This window comes from Chiloscyllium plagiosum, unplaced genomic scaffold, assembly GCF_037043375.1.
Source record: "Chiloscyllium plagiosum isolate Xiang-an unplaced genomic scaffold, Cpla_swu_hap1 HiC_scaffold_21, whole genome shotgun sequence".
Lineage (NCBI taxonomy): Eukaryota > Metazoa > Chordata > Chondrichthyes > Orectolobiformes > Hemiscylliidae > Chiloscyllium > Chiloscyllium plagiosum.
The window spans coordinates 24269445-24293937 of NW_028270159.1; the positions used below are offsets into that span (position 1 = coordinate 24269445).

Here is a 24493-nt window from a genome sequence, read left to right on the forward strand (position 1 = left end):
TTTGGAGTTTGCACATTCTTTCTATGTCTGCATGAGTTTCCTCGGAGTGCTCCAGTTTCCTCCCATGGTCGAAAGATGTGCAAGTTAGGTGAAGTGGCCATGCTAAAAATACCTAGTGTTCAGGGATGTGTAGTTTTGGTACATTAGTCAGTGGCAAATGAGGTAGAGTAATGGGGTAGGAGAATATGTTTGGTGGGTTACTCTTTAGAGGGTGGGTGTGGACTTGTTGCCCTGTTTCCGAACTTTAGGGATTCTATGATTCTAATTACTGTACCATCCTGTCATGAGCTACCTTATCAAATGCTTTACTAAAGTCCAAGTAGACAACATCCACTACCCTTCCCTCACCAATCACTCTTGTCACCACCTCAAAGAACACTATCAAATTGGTGAGACGAGACCTTCCCTGCACAAACCCATGCTGCCTATCACTAACATGTCCATTTGCTTCCAAATGTGAATACATCCTGTCCCTCATTATCTTCTCCAACAGCTTCCCCACCACTGGTAGTAGGTTTACTGCCTATAACTACCCAGATTATTTCCGAAAGCTAGTGTGCTTCCAATTAAACCTATTGGACTATAACCTGGTGTTGTATGATTTTTAACTTTGTACACCCCAGTCCAACACCGGCATCTCCAAATCATGAATTATCTCTGTTTCCCTTCTTAAACAAAGGAATAATATTGGCCATCCTCCAGTCTTCTGCAACCTTGGCCACGGCCAAAGAGGATGCAAAAATATCAGTTAAGGTCCCAGCTATTTCTTCCTTTGCCTCCCACGGTATTCTGGGATGGATCCCATCTGGGTGTGGGGATTTGTATTTCAAGACACCCAATACGTCCTCCTTCATTATGTTGACCTGCCTGAGAGTATTCCTATAAGTTTCCTTAATCTCAACATGCCTCACATTCCTCTGTGATGAATACCAATGTAGAGTCCTCATTAAGGATCTCACACATTTCCTCTGGCTCCACACATAACCTGCTTCCTTTATTCTTGAGTGGGCCTACTCTTTCCTTAGCTACCCTCTTGCTCCTAATATATGTAGAAAATGCCTTGGGATTCTCCTTAACTCTGCTGGCCCAGGATATTTTGCAGCCTCTTTTAGCTCTCCTGACTATCTGTTTGAACTCCTTCCTACTTTGTCTGTATTGTTCAAGGACTTTGTTTTTAGTTGCCTCGGCCTTAGGTATGCTTCCTCTTTTTTTGACTAAGCTCATAATTTCCCCTGTAATCCTACCATTCCTATCCTTCATTTTCAAAGGAACATGCCTGTTCTACACCCAATCAGCTGGTCTTTAAAAGACTCCACACGTCAGATGTGGATTTACACTCGAACAGCTGCTCCCAATCCACATTGTCCAATTCTTACCTTATTTGGCCTTGCCCCAATTTTAACACCTTCATTCGAAGTCCACTCTTGTCTTTATCCATGAGTATCTGAAAGCTTATGTCATTCAGGTCACTATTCCTGAAATGCTCCCCCATTGAAACTTTGATCACCTGACTGGGTTGTTTTCCCAATATCAGGTCCAGTGTCACCCCTTCCCTCTTTGGACTATTCACATACTGTTTTGAAAAACCTCCTCGGCACCCGTAACAAATTGCTCCCCATCCAAACCCCTGGCATGAAGGGAGTGCTGGTCAATATGGGGGAAGTTAAAATCACCCACCATGACAACCCTGTTGTTTTCACATCTTTCCAGAATCTGATTATATATCTCTTCCTAAATCTCCTGCTGGCAACTGGGAGGTCTGTAGTATTACTCCAGCATTGTGATTGCATCCTTCCTAATCCTGAGTTTTACCCATAATGCCTTACCATGATCCCCCCAGGGTGTGCTACCTCAACACAGCGATGTATGCTCCCTAACTGGTAATGCAATTCCCCCACCTCTTTTGTTTCCTCCTCTGTCTCGTTTAAGACATCAATATCCTGGAACATTAAGCTGCCAATCCTCTTCCAAGTCCCTCTTTCAACCGTGTCTCTTTGATAGCAACAACATCATAAGGAATGTGTTATTTTCTTCGATATCACAGTATTTAAATTTAAAGACAACAAGCATAAGTCAACAAAGTTTTTTTATTCAAAATGACTGCACACTTCTATACCTACCATCATCCTGAGTGAACTTTCTGCAAACTGATGAGGTTACAGCTAATGTTTTTTCCATTGGACATCCTAAAAGCTAGAACATTTTAATCATGGTTTGTGTGAAGACTTGTAGCTGGGATGCTGGTTGTCGTGGTTGTGGGTATGTTCACTGAACTGGGAAATTGATTTGCAGATGTTTCGTCCCATGTCTCGTACATCTTCAGTGCTTTGGTGCCTCCTGTGAAGCTGTACTGTCTCTTCTGGAATTTATTTGATTCCATTTCTGCTGCTTCCAGTTGCCGGTTCCGTTGTTCTTAGTAGTGGACAGTATATTGGGTCCGGTCAACGTGGCTGTTGATAGAGTCCGTGGATGAGTGCCATGCTTCGAGGAATTCACTGGATGCCCTCTGTTTAGCTTGTCCTATGATCGTTGTATTGTCCCAGTCAAATTTGTGATTGCATCCTTCCTATTCCTGAACTTTACCCATAATGCCTTGCTACACAATTCCCACCCCAGGGTACGCTCCCTCAACACAGCGATGTTATGCTCCCTAACTGGTAATGCAATCACCTATGTGTTTGGCTACTAGGGTCAGCTGGTTGTGACGCCTTGTGGGTGTTTGTGGATCTGAATTTAGTTGTCTGTCTGTTTGCTCTATATAGTCTTTCATGCAGTCTTTGCTTAGAATCTTGTAAATTACGTTAGTCTTGCACACGATGGGTATCGGGTCTTTTGTCCTGGTAAGTTGTCTGAGCGTGGCTGTTGGTTAAAGGGCTGTCATGTATCTGAGTGGTCGGAGAAGTCTGGCTGTCAGTTCCAAGATGTTTTTTATACTAGGTGGAGTGGCTAGTGAGTTATGTTATGGCATGTCCTCGACACCTTATGAGTCTGTTAGGCATCTGCAGATGAAGTTGCAGGGATATCTGTTCTTGGCGAAGATTCCATAGAGGTGTTGTGCTTCTTCCCTTCATAAGTTGGGAGTACTGCAGTATTATTATCTCTTTTGAACAGTGTCTCAATGCAGTTTCTCTTGTGTGTTTTTGGGTGGTTGCTGTTGTAACTCAGGACCTGGTTGGTTTGTAGGGCATTCACCGTTCTGTGTTCTTTGTACATCACATCCAGGAATGGAAGTTGATTGTCGGTTTCCTCCTCTCTCGTAAATATGATCCCTGTGAGTATGGTGTTGATGATCCAGTGTGTGTTCTCATTTTCTGTTCTCTTAAAGGTAACAAAAGTGTCTTTTATATGTCTGATCCAGAGTTTGGGTTGGATTTGTGGTGGGACTGTTTGTTCCAATCTTTGCATCACTGCTTATGTTATGAGTCCAGAGATGGGTGAGCCCATAGGTGTTCCATTGATCTGTTCATTTATTCTGTTGTTGAGTGTTAAGTGTGTCGTCAAGTACAGGTCTCGTAGTTTGAGTATGCAGTCCTTGTTGATAGGTTCCCCGTCTTGTTGTCTGTTCTGCCTGTCCAGGTGGTTGGCTATTGTCTCTCTGGCTAGAGTTTTGTCAATTGAAGTGAATTATGGCAGAAACTGAACCAAATAAATTCCAGAAGAGACAGTACAGCAGTGCTTCACAAGAGGATCCAAAGCAATGAAGATGTGACCCAGATAGGGGACGAAACATCTACAAATCAACTTCCCAGCTTGGCAAACATATCCACAATCACGACAACATTTTAATCAGCAGTTACAATCCTGTTTACTTCACCTTGGATCTCAGATTTACTTTTAGCAATTTACAACAGGATCCACTAATCTTCTTTTCACAAGTGTAATAGCTGCTGAATTTATGTAACCTTAAACTAGAGTTTTCGCATTCATTTACAAGGAATTCATTAGCATAATCATCTGAACATTTCTTGGATATCAAAATATGTTTTTGTTGACAGAGACATTGTGTTTCTCTACTTTGCAGCCTTCATAGCTCTGCTCCCACCACCTCATAGCCGCCTCCATCCCCCAAATCTATCTTGTAGCTTCCTCCCTCCACATCTCTCTTGCAGCTTTCTTCTCCCTCCTTATATCTCTTGGGGATTCCTTCTTTTATCTCATTCCTCTTACAGCATTTTATTCCATCCCAACCTTCTTGCAGCCACATCCCCATTCACACCCTCCTTGTAACTTCTCTTTTCACCTTCCATTCTCTCCAGTTGATGCCGTCAGCCCAAATTGGGAAAAAGGCGCTCAAACTGGCTAGCTCTTTGGCTCCCAGGAACAGACTGTCCCAATGATTCCCTGACTTTCCAAATGACTGCCAGCTCCTCTGGTCGCAGTTTTTTTTAACTCTCTATCAAATTTGTTACCTTTAGCCTCCCTAACGAGAGAAAATCAGCCTTAAGATTGGAGGTAGACAAAGAGACGACAAGTGGTAGGTGAGAGGAGAGGGGAGTGGAAGGGAATGGTCTGGGGGTGGGGGAACCATATTGAATATCCTTCGGAAAGAATATAAGTCCTGCTTTCGGTAGCAGAGGATATAATTGGTATATTTCTTTCAGTCTCTGAACCAGATGAACTTGATGTGTCAAGGATCATGGAACAAAGTGGAAGCTTTTGATACATCACCACATTTAGAAAGAAAACATAGATCAAATGTGTTTTGCTTTGAAGAAGTAGGATATATATGGTAATGACTATTTTGAAAGAAAAGGAAATCTTAAAACTATCTTGATGACTCTTGGCACTGCTAATTATCAGCAGATCAAGCCATTTCTTATAGCCAGCTTTACTCTGCCTCAGATATGAGAAATGTGTTGAATGTATCATGTAGTGTTTTCTTATTACATGTTTCTTCCTGGTGCTAAAGTGTATAAAGAGGTAATGAAGACTCCTCATAACCACGCATTCTGTTCAAGTCCTGCCAGGAAATGCTCACAGCCTCAAGGAATTTCAGATCTAACTAATCAAACCCCAAATTGATTGCTAAAGTTCTTCTGGAAATGTTCTTTCAGCAGATTGTAAATCAATAGATTAGATTAGATTAGATTAGATTACAGTGTGGAAACAGGCCCTTCGGCCCAACAAGTCCACACCGACCCGCCGAAGCGAAACCCACCCATATCCCTCCATTTACCCCTTACCTAACACTATGGGCAATTTAGTATGGCCAATTCACCTGACCCTGCACATCTTTGGACTGTGGGAGGAAACCGGAGCACCCGGAGGAAACCCACGCAGACACGGGGAGAACGTGCAAACTCCACACAGTCAGTCGCCTGAGGCGGGAATTGAACCCGGATCTCTGACGCTGTGAGGCAGCAGTGCTAACCACTGTGCCACCGTGCCGCCCATACTTGAAAAGTTTCTTTCCTGGAATGGAATGAAGAAACCGTTTTGCAAATGGATGTGGCTTGATGAAATTGTACAATATTGTTGATATTTTAAGCAGGTCTACAGTTCATTACCTGACTCTATCCGTTTAAAATCCTAAACATCCCTTAGGAGGCAAATACATTTGAAATATGTTGCAACATTTCTTACCGATTTTATAACTCCCTAGGAAAGGTTTTTCTAATAAAAACAACATGGAATAAAGTCTTAGGATACTTGAAGACTTATTTCTTTGCCACATCAAAAATAAATTGAAAATTAAGAATCAGATATTCCAAGAAATCTAAGTGGTTTAATGTAAAAATGTTGGGTTTGTGTGGGTCATGTACTCTGAATGTAGCATAAACCTTTGACCATTAAATACTTGTATTTGGTATAAACAGTGGCTGTCTGCGCATAAGTTTTTCTATCCTGGGCGCCTTATTCCTTGGTGCAAAGGTTTAGAATCCACTCATAGTGTCTTCTTATTTTCTGCTCTCTTTTTATATTTAGCAAAACAAATGGGTCCAGTACAGTACTTTACATACAGGGCAAACTTTGAACCATAGTGGAGCATATCAAAGAACCATTGATTAAACGAGCTGGAAAAACTCAACAGGTCTTGCAGCACCTGTGTAGAGAAATCAGAGTTCACGTTTTGGGTCCAGTGACCCTTCAGAATTGATGCTAACTAGGAAAGAGTTGGTCGTTCTGCAAAAGATAGGGTGGTGGAAGAGGGTAAGCAGATTAGTCTACCACCACTAAACTGTCATTCCCCTTAGCTCCTTTGTCAGCCTTCTCCAATGACTGTTCCCTCCAGGAGATCCTGGTCCACTCCTCCTTCACTCCAGTGCCTCCCACCCACCCACCCACCCACCACCACCACCATGGCACCTTCCCTTGCAAGCATAGAGGATGGAAAAACCTGCCTGTTTATTTTCCCTTTCCTCCATAACCAAAGGCCCCAACACCTTCCAGGTGAAGCAGTATTTTACCTGCACTTAATGTAATCTACTGCTTTTGTTGCTCACAATATGGTCATCTCTAAATTTAGATTTAAATTTATTTAATATTGTCACTTGTACCTAGCTACAATGAAAAGTGTATAATGTCACCATCTTGGATTACAGAATACATTACTGAATAAATTGTACAATTTATTTTTGATGTGGCAAAGAAATAAGTCTTCAAATATCCTGCCAAGGGATGCCTCCTCAGGGATGTTTAGGATTTTAAATGGATAGAGTCAGGTAATGAACTGTAGACCTGCTTAAAATATCAAGCTTTGAACAATTTCATCAAGCCACATCTATTTGCAAAATGGTTTCTTCATTCCATTCCAGAAACTTTAAAAGTATTGATTTACAATCTGCTGAAAGAACATTTCCAGAAGAACTTTAGCAATCAATTTGGGGTTTGATTAGTTAGATCTGAAATTCCTTCACCTTGAGGCTGTGAGCATTTCCTGACAGGACTTGAACAGAATGTGTGGTTATGAGGAGTCTTCATTACCTCTTTATACACTTTAGCACCAGGAAGAAACATGTAATAAGAAAACACTACATGATACATTCAACACATTTCTCATATCTGAGGCAGAGTAAAGCTGGCTATAAGAAATGGCTTGATCTGCTGATAATTAGCAGTGCCAAGAGTCATCAAGATAGTTTTAAGATTTCCTTTTCTTTCAAAATAGTCATTACCATATATATCCTACTTCTTCAAAGCAAAACACATTTGATCTATGTTTTCTTTCTAAATGTGGTGTTGTATCAAAAGCTTCCACTTTGTTCCATGATCCTTGACACATCAAGTTCATCTGGTTCAGAGACTGAAAGAAATATACCAATTATATCCTCTGCTACCGAAAGCAGGACTTATATTCTTATATAAATACTGAATAAATTAATATTAAATTGAGATAACAAAAGCTGAAACAGCTTCAAAAGTTCACCTTCCCTGCTCCATTCCTCCAATCACTGCCGTCGGACATTGTCCCCGGAGTCCTAGCAACATGCTTCTTTCCTGCTGCCACCAGCCTGTCGCTTCTGATTCCTCATCCGCTGCCTCCGAGCTGGAGGCGGTCATGCTGCACGGGTTATCAGCAGTTATTTATTCTCCAAGGCTGACTGTTATCCACTCCTTTGCCTTTCGAACTGTTCTTCTCTCATTTTGGGCTCTATCTCCACCTATCGTTTATTCCCTAATCCCTCCCAAAGCCCTATCTGCTGCACAAAGACCAACCTTTTCTTCGCTACCATCAGTTCTGAAGAAAGTCACTGGATCTGAAATGTTAACTCTGATTTCTCCACACAGATGCTGCCAGACTTGCTGAGTTTTTCCAACTGGTTTATCAGTGGTTCTTTAATATGCCCTACCATAGTTTAAAGTCAGGATTATGTGTAACGTACTGTATTGGACTCCTGTGGATTCAGGCAGAGTTGTATTGGACTCCTAGACGGTTGAATTGTATTTGCATTGACCAGTTTAAATTGTGGTCTTACTTTCTAATAAATGTGGTAAGAGTTTGTTTTAAATGTCAGACCATCCACAGATTTATTAAGAATCATTAAATTATGAATAAAGATACTTTGTATGTAAGCCAGCATTTTCAGAGACATTATCTGCATTTTCCATAGTCGTGAACAGGCTTATAATCACCTCTGCCTTTATTCTGAACATGATTGATACGTTATACCATCAGTATAAACTGAAGACATCTGCTTTCTATAAACCAAATTTTTTTTTTTCTCTGTCCGTTTTAATTTGCAAAAGCATATCCTTTTGTGTTGGACGAAGTTCAATTTGAAGAGTATGAAGGATGAGTGTAAGGGCAGGGAGATGGTGTCTGCTGTGGACTTATTACACTGACAGCCGAATTGCAAAGGATCAAGGCAACTTGATAGGCTAGAGTTGATGTGAGCCATGACTAACCTCTTGAAGCTACTCATAATTATGGAGGTCATAGTCATCACTGAGTCACGCTGCATGATTTTTCTTTGGCATCAGGAAGATGGTGGTCTTCATGAAGTGGTGGTAGTAAGGAGAGGGAAAAGATATCAATGAATACTCTTACCAGACAATCCACACACCATCTGAGAGCATGGATAGGGTCTTGATCCAGGCCAGCCACTTTCTGTGAGTTCACTCTTCAAGACTGATTTAATGTCTGTGGCAGTGACTGTGAGTACATGATGCTTCATGTCTGAGTGGGTTTCCTCCAGGTTCCTCCCACAGTCCAAAGATGTACAGGTTAGGTCATGCTAAATTGGCCATGCTAAATTGACTATAGTGTTCAGGGATATGTAGGCTAGGTGCATTAGCCAGGGGAAATGTAGAGTAATAGGGCCGGGGATGGGTCTGGGTGGTTACTCTTCAAAGGGTCAATGTAGACTTATTGGATCAAATGGCCTGTTTCCACACTGCAGGGATTCTATGATTCTATGATCCGATGGGGTCCTGGAGACTAGTTATGTTCACAAGCACTCTGGGAGACCTTGCAGTTGATCTGGTTGGGCCTCCTCGACGTCGGGTCACCGTGAGTTCAGGTTGTCATTCCTGCACTGGTCAGATCTCTGCTCCCGGTTTCAGGCCTGACAGAAGTCTAAAGGCCTATCATTCCTCTGAGTTGCTTCTAGCTTTGGTAATTGAGTCTCGTAGTTGGAGGATCCTCAAACCTGAAAGTAGACTTGGGAGAACATTTGTTAATAATTCTGAAAGACAGACAAAATTGAGCTTTTAAAGAACAGAACAATCATAGATCAGAATAAGATCTGCTATAGACAGCTTGCAAAATGTCCCAAGCTCTGGTGCTATCTTGGTAAAACACCCTTGGATTTTTACCCTGGGAAATAAACTCTGTCCTCCGAAAAGGAAAAAATATGGATAAAGAAGATTGAGGGAAAAAGTTCAAGAATATTTTGAGTGACTTGCATCAGGTCACTCCTGATATTAGTCATGCTTACACTGCTGCAAACTTGGAATCTATCAACTGCAATTGTGTGCAGCTGCTGGTGTCTGACCTTTAGGTTATCAGCTAAACCATTTTTTGTAGAAAGTGAGAACTGCAGATGCTGGAGATCAGAGTCGAGAGTGTGGTGCTGGAAAAGCACAGCAGGTCAGACATCATCCGAGGAGCAGGAGAATCGGTGTTTCATCAGTCTTTTCTGATGAAGGGCTTATGCCGGAAATGTTGATTTTCCTACTCCTCGGATACTGCCTGATCTGTGTTTTTCCAGCACCACACACTCGACACTAAACCATTTGTTGTGTCAGAAGAACTATGAAGTAATTAAAGCCTTATTTGTGTTGTTAAACTGCATCCCTGCATCATTCCATTAAAATTTGTAACTGGAGCGGTATGTTCTTTACGTAAAAGATTGCACTGCTCAAATTGTCACTAAGTGAAGTTAGGTTTTGGCTTTACATTATGGAAAAATAAATGTGTATATGTTTCAAGCTGATTCAGGAATAGCAATACCTTTCATTGGAGGTGGAGTAAAACAACTGCAAGGAATTAACAGAATATGTAGGTGACTTTGAATGTACAGAATTTATTCTTGCTCCAAGTATTTTTCTTGAAGAGGGAGATTATCAAAGTTATTTCTCTTTTTTTTCCTTCAAAAACTTGTTAACTTTTTTCTCCTTGAGTGTCTGCAACTTCTTTCTTACATCTTTCATTTATTGTTCATAACGTGGTCTTGCTTTGTCCTTCCAGCACCCCCACACAATTGCATTTGAACGGTTCCGAGTTTGCAGCAGTATAAGCATGACTGATATCAGGAGTGACCTGATGCAAAGTCACTCAAAATATTCTTGAAATGAAATTTGTTTTTCCCTCAATCTTCTTTATCCATATTTTTATCTTTATCTTTGTCCATCTTTATCCATAAATCTGCATTTATCTTTCCACTCTGCCTTCCTTGACAAGCATCAACATGGACGACAGAAATATCTAAAATAACTGAAATATTGAAGATGATGGAAATCTGAAATAAATACAGAAAATAATTGGATTAAGCAGCATGAATGGAGAGAATAGGGTTAACATTTCATTCAGCTTGGTATCTTTCACAAAAAGATCAAGCAAGATTGTTTGATTCCAGATTTTGCACTTTGCTCACAGTGGCAAATGTGTGCCTGTTTTGTTCTCCATATTACCTTGTACCTCAAACACTGTTGTGACCATCCATGAGAGTATGTCCCTCTGTCACTACTATTACTACTGACATCAGTCAGAATTCAACATCGTGAAAAGATATGACTCTAATTCTGTCTTTTGAGACTAACATTAAGATGGATTCCTACATAGTATAAACATTATGTATGTTTCTTTTTAAGCCAGGAGGGTGTCTCAGAATTTGTTTGCCTCATGTGCATAGATTCCTGAAAGTTGCCACCTAGGCTGAAAGGGTTGTTAAGAAGGCGTACGTTGTGTTAGCTTTTTTTGGTCGAGGGATTGCATTTCGGAGCTGTGAGGTCATGTTGCAGCTGCACAAAAGTCTGGCATGGTCGCACTTATTGCATACGGCTGTGATCGCCACATTATAGGAAGGATGTGGAAGCATTGGAAAGGGTGCAGAGGAGATTTACCAGGATGTTGCCTGGCATGGAGGAAAGGTCTTATGAGGAAAAGCTGAGGTACTTGAGGCTGTTTTCATTAGAGAGAAGAAGGTTGAAAGGTGACTTAATTGACACATACAAGATGATCAGAGAATTAGATGGGGTGGACAGTGAGAGCCTTTTTCTTTGGATGGTGATGGCTAGCACAAGGGAACATAACTTTAAATTGAGGAGTGATAGATACAGGACAGATGTCAGAGGTAGGATCTTTACTCAGAATAGTAAGGGTGTTAAATGCCCTGCCTGCAACAGTAATGGACTCACCATCATTAAGGGCATTTAAATGGTCATTGGATCAACCTTTGGATGATAATGGAATAGTGTAGGTTAGATGGGCTTCACAGGTTGGCACAACGTTGAATGCCTGTACTGTGCTGAAATGTTCTTTGTTCTATGGATATTTTGGGATGTTTAAACAATTAACAGAGTGAAAGGCATGTATTTGCCATTTTCCTGTCCAGTTTCAGACAATTAGTAATAGCATGTAATAATTTGTTTTGAAACAGACATGCATTTTGTACTAAGCAAATGAAACACTGCACAAGTTGTTTTGCTGTTTTTTCCACCCTTCGTTTGACATTTGCAGTTTGAAGGTATTGCCTCAAAAAGTAGTCCTTGTGGATAATTATGATGCAAACACTTTGCTGAAGTATAGTCTGTTTTTCATGGTTAATTTCCTCCTTTGTTTTTTCCAGCTAATTTTTACTGTAACAGCAAGCTTTGAGGTGCATACATCTGTATACAAAGTTACTGAACTAAAATAGACCCAAACATGTATGCCAGATTTATATTTACATATGGAAGCGATTGGTGGTTTGTTGAATGTGTCCTATGTGAAGATATTGCTTTTCTTCATTTAGTCACTCTTCATTAGAGAGCAATATGCATTCAGCTACTATATCTTCAAATTTGTTGGATTTGTGTAAAGGCCATCATGACCTCGCCTTTCTTGTCTGCAGCTCAGTTTAGCTATTGGTATGGCAGCTGGACAGAAGTATTTCTGTATTACTCCCCAAATAAAGGCATTTGTGTTATTTTAACCTCATCTCTTGTATGTCCTGTCAAATTCTTTCAACAGTTAATAGTTGAGCCTAGCCAATGTGTGTTCATGGTTACCAAAAATCCATTCCACAAGAGAGGCGGAATTCTGTTTTCCAAAGTTTGTTTTCTATTGACATGTGATCCCATGTAATGTTCCTCCTTAGTTACAAAAATCCAGAAGAAATTTCCTTAGGAAAAAAACATTGTATTTGCTTTGCAGAGAATCAACAATACTGCTTGGCACTCAACCTATTATTTTAATTTTCAAAACAAAAGCTCTGTGCTTATAAAAGTAATCTCTCTCAAATGTTCACATTATTTTAAACAAATTGTTCCGGGAAGCTGTTTGTTTTGATATAAGCTATATAGTTTCAAAGTTGGATGTGGTTAGAATAGTGATAGATGTTGTTGTGGTTCTGTTCGCCAAGCTGGAAATTTTTGTTGCAAACGTTTCGTCCCCTGTCTAGGTGACATCCTCAGTGCTTGAGAGCCTCCTGTGAAGCGCTTCTGTGGTGTTTCCTCCGGCATTTATAGTGGCCTGTTCCTGCCGCTTCCGGTTGTCAGTTTCAGCTGTCTGCTGTAGTGGCCGGTATATTGGGTCCAGGTCGATGTGTTTGTTGATGGAGTTTGTGGATGAGTGCCATGCTTGTAGGAATTCCCTGGCTGTTGTTCGTTTGGCTTGCCCTATAATGGTAGTGTTGTCCCAGTCCTTGCAAGGACTGCACAAAACACTATATAGGACAAACAGGAAGACAGCTAACGATCAGCATCCATGAACACCAACTAGCCACGAAACGACACGACCAGCTATCCTTAGTAGCCACACAAGCAGACGACAAGCAACATGATTTCGACTGGGACAATACTACCATTATAGGGCAAGCCAAACAAAGAACAGCCAGGGAATTCCTAGAAGCATGGCACTCATCCACAAACTCCATCAACAAACACATCGACCTGGACCCAATATATCGGCCACTACAGCGGACAGCTGAAACTGACAACCGGAAGCGGCAGGAACAGGCCACTATAAATGCCGGAGGAAACACCACAGAAGCGCTTCACAGGAGGCTCCCAAGCACTGAGGATGTCACCTAGATAGGGGACGAAACGTTTGCAACAAGATTTCCAGCTCGGCGAACAGAACCACAACAACGAGCACCCGAGCTACAAACCTTCACCAAACTTTGAATAGTGATAGATGACACATGGTTGAAATAGATTGGAAAACAGACTATCCTGAATATATTTGATTTGGCAGTGAAAACTATTTCTTTTTCCATGGATATTAACATAGTGAGTATAAGTGTTAACAGCATAAAATGTATCTATCCCAAGGCAATATAATGTATATTAAAAATATTCATTATATTAGATTTAACAAGAGTTAGGATTTCAGCCCAGATCATTTCAACTGTCAGTATAATGTTAGCTGGAATTGGTTTAAAGTGGAGTTGTTTTACTGCACGAGAGCAGGTGTCAGAAAGCCGTGACACAACTGGAAATCCTGTCACTCTGCATTTTGTTTCCATGACATACAACTGAACACAGAAAGCGGAACACCGATAGCTAAGGACATTAAAAGCAAATTCAGGATATTCTAGAAATTCGAAAGAAAATAAACTGGCCAAACTTCTCCTTTGGAACAATCATGAGGTCTTGTTGAAGTCTAATGCATTTCTTAGAGTCAAAATAAATTATGCATTGACGCTTTACTCATGCTGCCTCCTTGCAAAATTTTTTATAGAGCAGTTGCGAATCTATTGACATAGATTTGGCTACCACTGATTCCAGGCAGCACTGGGACTGAACCATTGGACATTTTAGCTGTGTTTCCCCAGGGAAATGCTTAATTTACACTGGAGTTCTTTCCTAAATTTCATTCATTCATGATAATTGAGAATTGAAATATTATTTGAATTAATATAATTATAATTAAGTCAAAAGCAAGATTTAAGTGAAAATGTTTTGCTTGCTTTGCTGCATAGGTACAGGGTTAGTTTATGGCTTTTTTGCACTTCATTGTTGAAGTACTGCCCAGTCCAAATCTGACGCACGATTTTGTGCTTATGTAATTATTTTTCCAGCGAACTTGAGCTAGTAAAGTTACTCATACAAAATTTAGTCTCACTCCAAGTTTGAAATGATGGAAGTATGGGAAATCAAAGTCAGGTGATGAAAACTGGAGTGTTGTTCCAAGTTTAACACTAATTCAGCATTGCTCCATAAGCAGCAGGTACATGGTATTCTGCTACTGGTAACATATTACAAGTATTGAGGAGGTGAATCTGATGCCTGTTTTGAATCCAGAATTAGACTGTTCATGAGTCCAAGAACAGCTGTGTGAGACAGCATAAACTTAAAAATCAGCCCATGCATTTGAAATGTGTCCCCCCCTGAAATGGAACAGGGCCATTGATCGATCTTAGAGCTGTGTTTCTTGTCATACCGACCATTGACGCTGAAATGCTATATGTCTGTGAGCAATTGAAGAGCAACCCTCAGCTGTGTTTTTTAATGAATATTGTATTGCATCATATTTGCAAACTGTGTTAATGGTGTGTAATGACAGGGACAATATTTTAAGCATATTGACACACCACATTTTAACTTTGTTGACTTCTTGGAATTAATATTAGGTTCCATAAATATAAATACTGGAATTTATATGATCTCAAATTTGACACTTTTGTTTCCTGTCATTTTCCACAGAGAATGCACTTTGCTATTTTTATTTGCTGAGATATTTACTTACATTAGAGTAACTTCCAGCATTAACATTTACACCTTTTGGCTATTGAATTTGTAAGTAATATTTTTAACATGTTGCCAAGATGACTGCATCCAGATTTAATGATTCACATTGGAAAAGGTTGCCCAAAAGAGCTTATGGAGTGAGTGATAGCCAACCTAGTTAAATGTGAAGTGGCCAAAGCCTGAAACTTAGTTGATCTCTGGTGATCTGCTCAGTTAAGTTACAATTTTTATCCATTAGTATAAGACTGGATGATGGTGATTTGGTTGTATCCAACTGTCTGGAGAAAATTGGATCTCTGTCCTGTTATCAGACAGGGCTAGTTTCTCATTTGCATTTAGATGAGTATTGATTATTTATTTACTCAACTGAAGTGGGATTCTTTTCCAATTTTAACTGAATTGTCTGTGTTGTCAGTTGAAAGAGAGATAAAGCTCCTGACACCACCACAAGATGATAACACTTTATAGTGAAAATAGAAGTTGGAAGGGACCTTTTTTCTGTTGTTGACTGAAAGTGAAAGTTTTAAAAATTAGAATTGATTAATTGTGTTGTCAAATGTTTTTAGAATTTTCTTCAGTGAAGTTTGAGGTTCAATCTCAGTCTTGTGTCTGTGTTGAGAATCGTATAAACTGTTTGCCGAAGCAGAAAGTTCATTAGTGCAAAGCTGATGCCAGCAGTATCATATTCCATTTTGCAATCGACATGTTAAATATGAGTGTCTCGGAGAAAAGTCCCTTACGTACAAGGAATATGCTTTTAGCTTTCTTTAATTAATTGATGGGATGTTGTTTTGCAAGCTAGTCAGCATTTGTTGCCCATCCCTTGATTGAGCAATTACAATTAATTCATGTTGCAACGTGTCTGGAGCCACAAAAAGGCCAACCCAAGTAAAGATGGCAGATTTCCCTCCATAAAAGACATTAGTGAACCAGTTCACTAATTCTCTACCTGCCATGGTGGGTTTCGATTTCAAGACCTCAGGACATTTGCTTGGGATTCTGTATTGGTCATCCAGTGACATTATAGCTATGCCACTACCTTCTATTTGCAGCTTTACGTGTGTGTTATCTCATTACAGTAAAGGTGTCCGGTAGTTGTACATATCCATAATCAATTATCTTATTTGTTTTTAAAGCAAGACCCGTTGGAAATTGCTGATATCTAAATTACTGCAGAGTGGGGTTTACTTCAGCCTGAATTTTTAAAATTGCCTCCCAGCACCTGTAGACTGTCTGTTCTATGCTCTCGCATGTTAATGCATACCCAGGTTTTTTTTTACAATTGCAATAATGTGCCTACTGTCACATATGGTAAAACCCCTAGTTGACATGTAATATCTTAAAGTGTCTTACAGATTATGATCTGTCACTTTTCAGAATTTATATTGATGTATAAAGACAGCTTACTGTAGCCATGAAAGATTAAAGCAGCGCTCTTAGACTACACATAAATTGGATAGATTGAGTAGTATTTGGGTTTTTTAAACAATTAAGCAATCAGAAATAATTTCAATATCCTCAAAATATAATATTTTATGTTAAGTACTTAACCCTGAAATTAAAGAATTGTCCCTATTTAAAAATATTTTTTGAATAAATCATTTGAAAATAATATTTGAATCACTGAATTCTCATTTCAACATTCTCTTTTGTTTATGTTTTTAATAGATGTAGGTAGCTGTAATAGAAATAACTGCATTTCTTGCACCCAAGTAATTAAAAAAAAATCAGTCGAGCTTGCCAAAATAAATGCTGCTTAGGAAATAATAGCTTAAATCCATTTGCTCTTAAACCAACTCTCAGGAATGTTTGCTCAATTTTAAAGAAGCAATTTCTTCTAGCGTAGAGTTGGAAAAATTAGGATGTGTGACAGAGTATAGAGCTTGAAGTGAGAAATATTTTTAACATTTTTTTTAAACTTATTTTTGTGCTGAAATCAACCTGCTGCAGATTGGAGCTTGTTTTCCAGTGCTGGTACCGTTATCAAACAGGAGAGCATTGCTGTAGAATAAAACTTCTTTCCCATTGCCCCAACAATGCACTTCAGTCTCACCTGAAGAAGCAGCACCCATTTCTGCACTGATTTCTTCTTTCTACCTATCACTCCAGCCGGAGTGGGACCATTCGGCACAGCCATTTTGGCGTGAGCGATTTGGCACAGCCCATTTTGCTGCAGACCCATTTAGGCGCAGAACTATTTCGGCGCAGCTCATATTTATTCCTTTTCAGGCTTAGTTAAAAGCATTAATGAAAGCAATTAAAAATAATGTTTATTCTCTTCAGTAAAAATGTTAAAAAGAAAAAAAGTAAAATAAATAAGTTAATTACGAAAAATCTAAAATTATTTTATTCAAAATTATGGGCAATCCCTCGTAAATACTCAACAACATTTCTCTCACTAAATCTTCTTACGAGTGTTTGTATTCTAGCGTCTCCTTCCCTGAATTTCTTTAATGATGGGCGTCCATCGCTTTTTCCAGTTGGAATATGGAATTTATATGAAAGAACTTTAAACAATGAGGACAGAACAAACAATCATGCAGAAGCTGCCCACAGGAGATTACAATGCGAACTTGGAGTGGAACATCCAGTTATTTGGAAATTTATTGACAGTTTATGAAAAGTTCAGAGAGGACATTTACTATGAGCATCTTGTAGCAGGGCATGATATTCCATTGAAATTAAAGAAATATAAACACTTGTAAGAAGATTTAGTGAGAGGAATGATGTTGAGTATTTATGAGGGACTGCCCATAATTTTGAATAAACGTCATATTTTAGATTTTTCGTAATTGACTTATTTCTTTTATTTTTTTTCTTTTTAACATTTTTACTAAAGAGAATAAACATTATTTTTATTTTTATTGTTTTCATTAATGTTTTTAACTAAGCCTGAAAAGGAATAAATATGAGCTGCGCCAAAATAGTTCTGCAGCAAAATGGGCTGTACCAAATCGCTCGCACCAAAATGGCTGCGTCGAATGGTCCTAAACCCCATTCCAGCATGTTTGTGGCATATGGATGAGATTGCTCATCTTTGTCCCACTTGGATCTGTGCTCACTGAAACATTGGGATTAGTGAAGCCGATTTTCCTCTCGTTGAAGCAGAGGCTGGAGATTTTCATCTCCTTTACTGTTGACTTAATTCCAATCCGCATACCAAGAAGAAAAATTATTATTAACTGAACAATTTGCTTAAATATTCATTCTGATAATTTCAAAGTTTTCTGTCGAGGTAAAGTTTCAATGCTTTCATAGTAAGGCTTGACATCTGTTTACATAAAGCAACAGTCTCACTCTAACCATTGATTATTAAACTTCTTTATCAAGGTATCAGACTCCCTTTCAAATGGTTTAATAGTTAAGGATACCCCTGCACCATCTAAATTATACTTTTTCATCATAAGATGGAAGGGTTGCATGTTAAGAGTATTTTAATAATTCATGGAGGAAAACATATTTGCTAAATTATAGGTATTAATGTTGAAATACTTAAAAATCACTCAACCCTCTTTGAACAAGTCTATACTCACCTGATGCCCATCACCAGACTTGGTAACTACAGGTTTGACTATGTTTGTACCATTCTCTGCATTTAATCAGCATTATCCTTCCAGGTGAGAAAGATATTCCAATGTGCACTGCATATTTGCATTCTGTACTTCTTTCTCACTCTGACTCGTGCACTCGCACTCTCTCTCTCTCTCTCTCTCTCTTTTCCCCACCTCCCTAGTTCATGCCTCAATAAGGACCTAGCCACTATTTTTTGTAAAACAGGGAAGTCTCTGTTGACCACGTTTTGAGCGTCACTGCTCTAAGACCGGCTGTCAGTCAGGTATCGTACTCTGTGCATTATCCTCTGAGTGTAAGGCTACAGCAGAATGTGTGACAAGACTGGTTGCATTTTTGGGTTCATTATGACTAAATGCTTATATTTTATTTTACAAATATTGATGAGTTTGAACCTGAATTGTACTTAATTTTCACTGTGCAACAGAAGACCCCCTCTGATGACTTATTTGGTTCAGGTGTTGGGCAACTGAGCCATTCCGACTCTCCGTAAGATACTGGGTTAATTTTGCAGTTGGCGAGCATGTTTGTTAGTTACTGAAATATTCACACAATGCGGTAGATGCTGTTTAAAAACATAGCATACAGAAAACTATACAGGGAGAGCACAGTTTAAACAAAAATCTTAATATAAACACAAAACCAAATTTCAACCTGTTTTCCAATTCCATCCTTTACAGAGACTTGATCCTGGAGAAATGTTATTCCTATCTTACCTTTTCCTTCCTAAATCTTTACTTCATTGGCCTTCCCCATTTCCTTTTGTTAAACAGTGAAGGTGATTTTGTGATTCCCCTGAATCTGCAGGCATGACTCTTTCTCAGTTCTAATAGCATAAACTTTCTATGTTCTACCAACTTGAAATTTTGAACCCAAACTTTTCTGTTTTGGAAATTCCACAGACTAAAAACCACTCCTACTGAGGTGACAGGTTCCCCTGAACCAACTTAATTTCCTGCCAGGACAGAGATTGTGCATTTCTGAACTGAACTTAAGTTTTTTGTGAACTAAAGCTTTGAATCTCCGTCATGAAGTTAAAACATAATATCTTAATGTGATTTTTCTGCCTATCGTAAGCCCAATAGTACAAGTATTTTATCCATTTATATGACAGAGGTTCTACCAGGCACTCAGCTGAAATCATGAGCTTTCTTGGAACTGGTATTCTTAGTTCACTGTTCCAGATTGGCTTTCGGACCTTATTCTACAAAAAAAAGCCTTTACAGAACTGATCAGTGGCCATTTGCCCCTGTTCTGAAATCTAAATCTAAAAATTTAATGTATACACACTTTACATTGCAGGAGAAACAATTAATTAGTAATGTAAACTCTAGAATTTACGCAGTAGTTTGAGTTGGGAGGGGAAAACCACCATTAATAATTTCTCTGATCACTTCAGCATCCTACTGCTGTGAAAGTCTAAACTTGGACATTTAATGAGTCCTCCAAAATCCAGTGCCTAAAAATTCACATGTGATCAACACTAAAGGACAACTGGCATTATAAAATCATATCCCAGCAAGAATGCACCTCCAACAGAGGGAACAATTTTATGCAAGAAGACTATTTCATGAGTGAGTAAAATAGAATTGTAATTTGAATTTAGTAGTCCTCATTATCATAGAATCCGTAAAGTGTGGAAACAGGCCATTCGGCCCAACAAGTCCACACTGACACTGAGAAGAATAACCCATCCAGACCAATTCCCCTATATTTACCCCTGACTAATGCACTTAACCTACACATCCCTGAACACTATGGGCAATTTAGCATCGCCAGTTCACCTCATCTGCCCATCTTTGGATTGTGGGAGGAAACTGGAGCACTCGGAGGAAACTCACGCAGGCACTGGGAGAACGTGCAAACTCCACACAGATAGTCGCCTGAGGCTGGAATTGAGCCCGGTTCCCTGGTGCTGTGAGGCAGCAGTGCTAACCATTGAGCCACCGTGCTCTACCCCATCACTGCTCAGTTTCGTAACGTGCTGGAAATCAAACCCAATTATTCCTAGATTTGTCTAGTTAAAGTTTTCAAAATACATATGAGAAATACTCAAACTATCTGATTTTTCAGACCCAGGTTGATAGAAAGTATATAAATGGATCAGGTTTATATACTTAATAAGAAATTGCTGTTTGTTATAGGCCATGAAATTCTACCGAAAGGTAAACGGTTAAACTAAATTAAGTCAACTGCACACATTGAAACTCAACTCTTTATAAACTCACCGTATACATACACACAGACAAACATAAGCCAGGGAAAAATCATATGAAGGGAGAAAAAAAACTAGGAAAATAGTTTTGTAGTCTTTGTTCACGAGATCTGTTGGGTTGGCTCTTGCTGATCTGAAGGTTTCTCCTTGACGTTCCATTTTCGGAATGCTTCCACTGGTTAGAGAGAGGCACAAAGTGACTGTTTCAGTTATGACTTATCCAATTCAAAAGTCATGACTTTCTGCATCTGCTGAAGGAAAGATAAGCTTGCTGTCTTCAGTTTTAAAGTGGCTGACTGCAGAGAAATTACAGAGAGTGTTTCTTTGGCTGCTGCAGACCTCCTGGTTTCTTTGCTCATCCAATTCTCCTCCCTATTGTCTTCCTTTCAGTCCAAGCTGTTCAGCTAGCTGACAGTCATCTTGTTTTTGGCAGGAGGAAACCCTTTGTTTATTGATAATTGATCCCTAGTCCACAAACCAATCAACTTCACTTCAGAGAACAGTGTTCCAATTCATCTGCAGATTGCTGGAATCCACAGCTACACACACAGTTCACAATAGCTATCAAATTCCTTACTTTCAAAACATGCAGTCACCCTTGGAAGTACTTTATTTTAAACAGTTTTTTACTTTCAGTCCACAGTTTTTAAAAAGCACAAAATTAAAAAGACATAATCTTTGCAAATATGTTACTATGTAACCAACTATGAAATTCTACACAAAAATGGCTTGAGTATACGAATTGAGCAAAAGCAGAACAAGAATCTTGATTCATTTTTGATGATTAGATTCCCTACAATAGCCAAGACCATAATTTCCTGTTGACCAATAATCTTTTTTTACATTGAAGCAGGAACCAAGGGAGATAAGTTTCAAATAGATAATTTGATACCTGTAAACCACTGTAAATCAATGAATAGCATAGCAGAAATGCTAATTTAAGCTCAATGTCCCTGTTATTTTAAACTTGATACATGGTGAAATTTAGTATTTTTGGTCATTTGTTTGCATTGGGTTGAGTTGGAAAATATAAACCCTAACTTTTCAAGTCTTCTATCTACTGTTTTTACACCATTAGCATGAAGTTTCTCATTCACATTATTTGCTGACTTTTTTTTGTTCCAGGGCATCAGTATCGGCTTGAGAAGCAAAGTGAACCAAATGTAGCTGTAGATTTAGATCGTACCTTAGAGAGTCAGAGCACTTTGGAATTCTGTCTGGTCAGAGAGTACAGTAAGTTTGAACTTTTAACTTTTGAACAAACTTAATTTTCAAAATACATGTCAGCAAAATACTACGTATAAATATGTATGTTTGAAATGTTTGTCTATTGCTTAGCAAAAATACTGAAGATTTGGCATATGTGCATTATGTACTTTTTAAAATATTTGCTAATATTAAAAAAAAATACAGATATCAATTCTTGATAACTAACATTGAGATGCCATATATACTTGAGTAATCAATCTCATGTAAAAGTCGACTCTCAGTTTTGGTCAAAAAATCTGGAATTTTCCAAATATTTCTCATAAAAGTTGACCTCAGTTCTTCACAGTAACGGATCAACATTGTGAGCCGACCATCCTGCTCTGTTCGGCAGTTTGAACACTGCTTCGGGCATCCAGTTCGCCGGCCATTGCGTTCTGTTCCGAGTTTACAGAGTTACTGTAATTCGTTGTTTTCTTGATTCATTTAGAGATCATTTGGGCTTCTGCTATTAATACAGTATGAATTTTGATGGGCATGAATTTCACCCCCTCAAAAGTAGTATCCATATAATAGTCGATCCATAAATTTAACCTTAAAAAGTGGTCAAACAAATTTGACTAATGCTTGAGTATATATGATAAAATATTAAATGTCTCTTTGCAACTGATAAGATAGTCTTTTATAAAAATGGAAAATTTGAAGAAAATGTTGGCAGGACCTAACTGCACTCCTTATCTATTATGTTTCAACATGCCAGGAAAAATGTAATATTAGCAACTTCAGTTTTGCAATAAGCAACTTCCACTTGGTTAATTCTAAAATCCTGTATCTAAATTCTTACACTAACCATTACAGTGTGTTCTTGGTTTATGACTTGTAATCTGAATAATTTGTTTTAAAAAGTTAATAATTTACTTTTAGCTCAAAAGCGATGTTGGTGAAAGCATATGTCATTGATTTTAGGACACAAAAATACCATTGATATTCTTCGCATTTTGAGTAAGAACAAATCTTGAATGAGGGAGCTTGGCTTCAATAACCCTTTTAAAACCTAAATCTTGCAAAGAATTATGATTAACCTTGTTTACTGGTTTTATTTCTTCTCTTTAGCTTCAATCACTGAGGGTGAAACTGAGGAGGGGGAATTACTGAGCTTGGCACTGAGGGAATTAAATTAGGATATATGGTTGAAAAATAAGATTTTTAAAAAGTTTTCTTTGAATTGACTGTATGTCTCTATTTCAGGCTCCTGGCTTCAGTTATTCTTTTTCCTGTCTCTGGCCTCCACAAATCCAAACCAATTCCTCTGAAACAACTATAATACTTCCCATTCAAATGCACATGTAATTCAGGAAATAAGTGACTATTAGGATTTTGAAGTTGATTTTTTTTTTTCTGCCTAGATTTGAAAAACTGCTGATCTCTCAACTTTCTAGTTAAATAATCTGTAGAAATTGAGACATATATATATATTCTTGGAAATTTTCAATCTGATTCTTCTTCAGTTTCATTAGCTTGTTTTATCATATAACAATCCAGTTAAAAGTGAATTTGTGGTCATCTTTTCAATGCTAATACTTTGGTTATATCTTTACATTTCATTAAATTTTAAGTAGAAAAGTCACGCATTTATAGCCAGTTATAAATTATGCATTATACGTCTGAATTAAATGACACCTGATGCTTAGTTTGAAACTATTTGGGAATTTTAGATTTTAAAGATTTTCTTTACTGTGGTCCTTTTAGATGGTCAAAATGTTACCCCCTGCAGAATATCCAGAGCATTTGACTTTTCCACATGCTGCATTTGCAGTGGACTTTTTAGATTGAGCATGCACTTTAACTTTTTTTTTCCCTGAATAACTAATTTGGTAATGGTGCATGTCTTTATTTCTTCAACACATGCTTTATTTTGGACAATTACACAAACTTTGGCAAACTGAGCAAAGCTGTTACTTAGTAATTACAAAATATGTAATAATTAAACCATTGCGTGTTTCTCAATCAAGACAAATTTAGAAATACATTGAATAAATTATTGACATACTAAATGCATGATATTTTTTGATTTTGATTTTATTGTCTATACCTAGGTACAGAATCGTAAGAACAAAATTAAAAGTTAAGTATTGCAGTGGTTATAGTATAGCATTTAACACATACAAACTAAGGATAAAAGTTACACATTGCAGATCTTCTTAATTTTAAGTCCAAAATAAAAAGATAAAATTGAAAGTTCAAACGTAGTCTTTCGTAAATGCATAGCCACAGTGGGACCGCAATACGAACAATCACTTTGAGACCAGAAGTTCACACTGAGGCCACGCTGGGCTAAAGAACAGCCCACTGAGAGACAGCTGGACTGGGAGTCTGTCTTGACCGAGAGGCTGCCCCACTGGGTCTGCACTGAGTCCAATGCAGGGAGTCAGTGGTCAGGGGAAGAAAGAAGAGAGAAGAAGAAAGAAAAACAAAAGAGAAGCAAAAAAAAAAACAAGCAAAGGAAACTGATGGGTGGATGAGCTCCCTCTGAACCATCTTACTTTGCCATCATCTTGAATTGAATCTTCAAAGGTGTCCATGAAGATTTGTAGAGTCAACAAGTCAAAGAACTGAAGGTTCTTATTCAGGATAGAACAAGTGTGTGAATCCATGCTGCTTGAAGTTGTC

General features: G+C 38.5%; 1 protein-coding gene across 5 annotated transcripts in view; it reads left to right on the forward strand.

The window, feature by feature from the left end:
* The window catches only part of mapkap1 (MAPK associated protein 1), a 331754-nt gene that overhangs the window by 213314 nt on the left and 93947 nt on the right, over nucleotides 1-24493 (forward strand). For 3 of the 5 annotated variants that reach the window (XM_087998417.1, XM_043720203.2, XM_043720206.2), the window contains one exon: nucleotides 21743-21850. The exons of the other annotated variants lie outside the window; for them this stretch is intronic. In XM_087998417.1, coding sequence (XP_087854543.1) covers nucleotides 21743-21850 — 108 coding nt within the window. The remainder of the gene's footprint in view (nucleotides 1-21742; nucleotides 21851-24493) is intronic. 5 annotated transcript variants of the gene reach the window in all.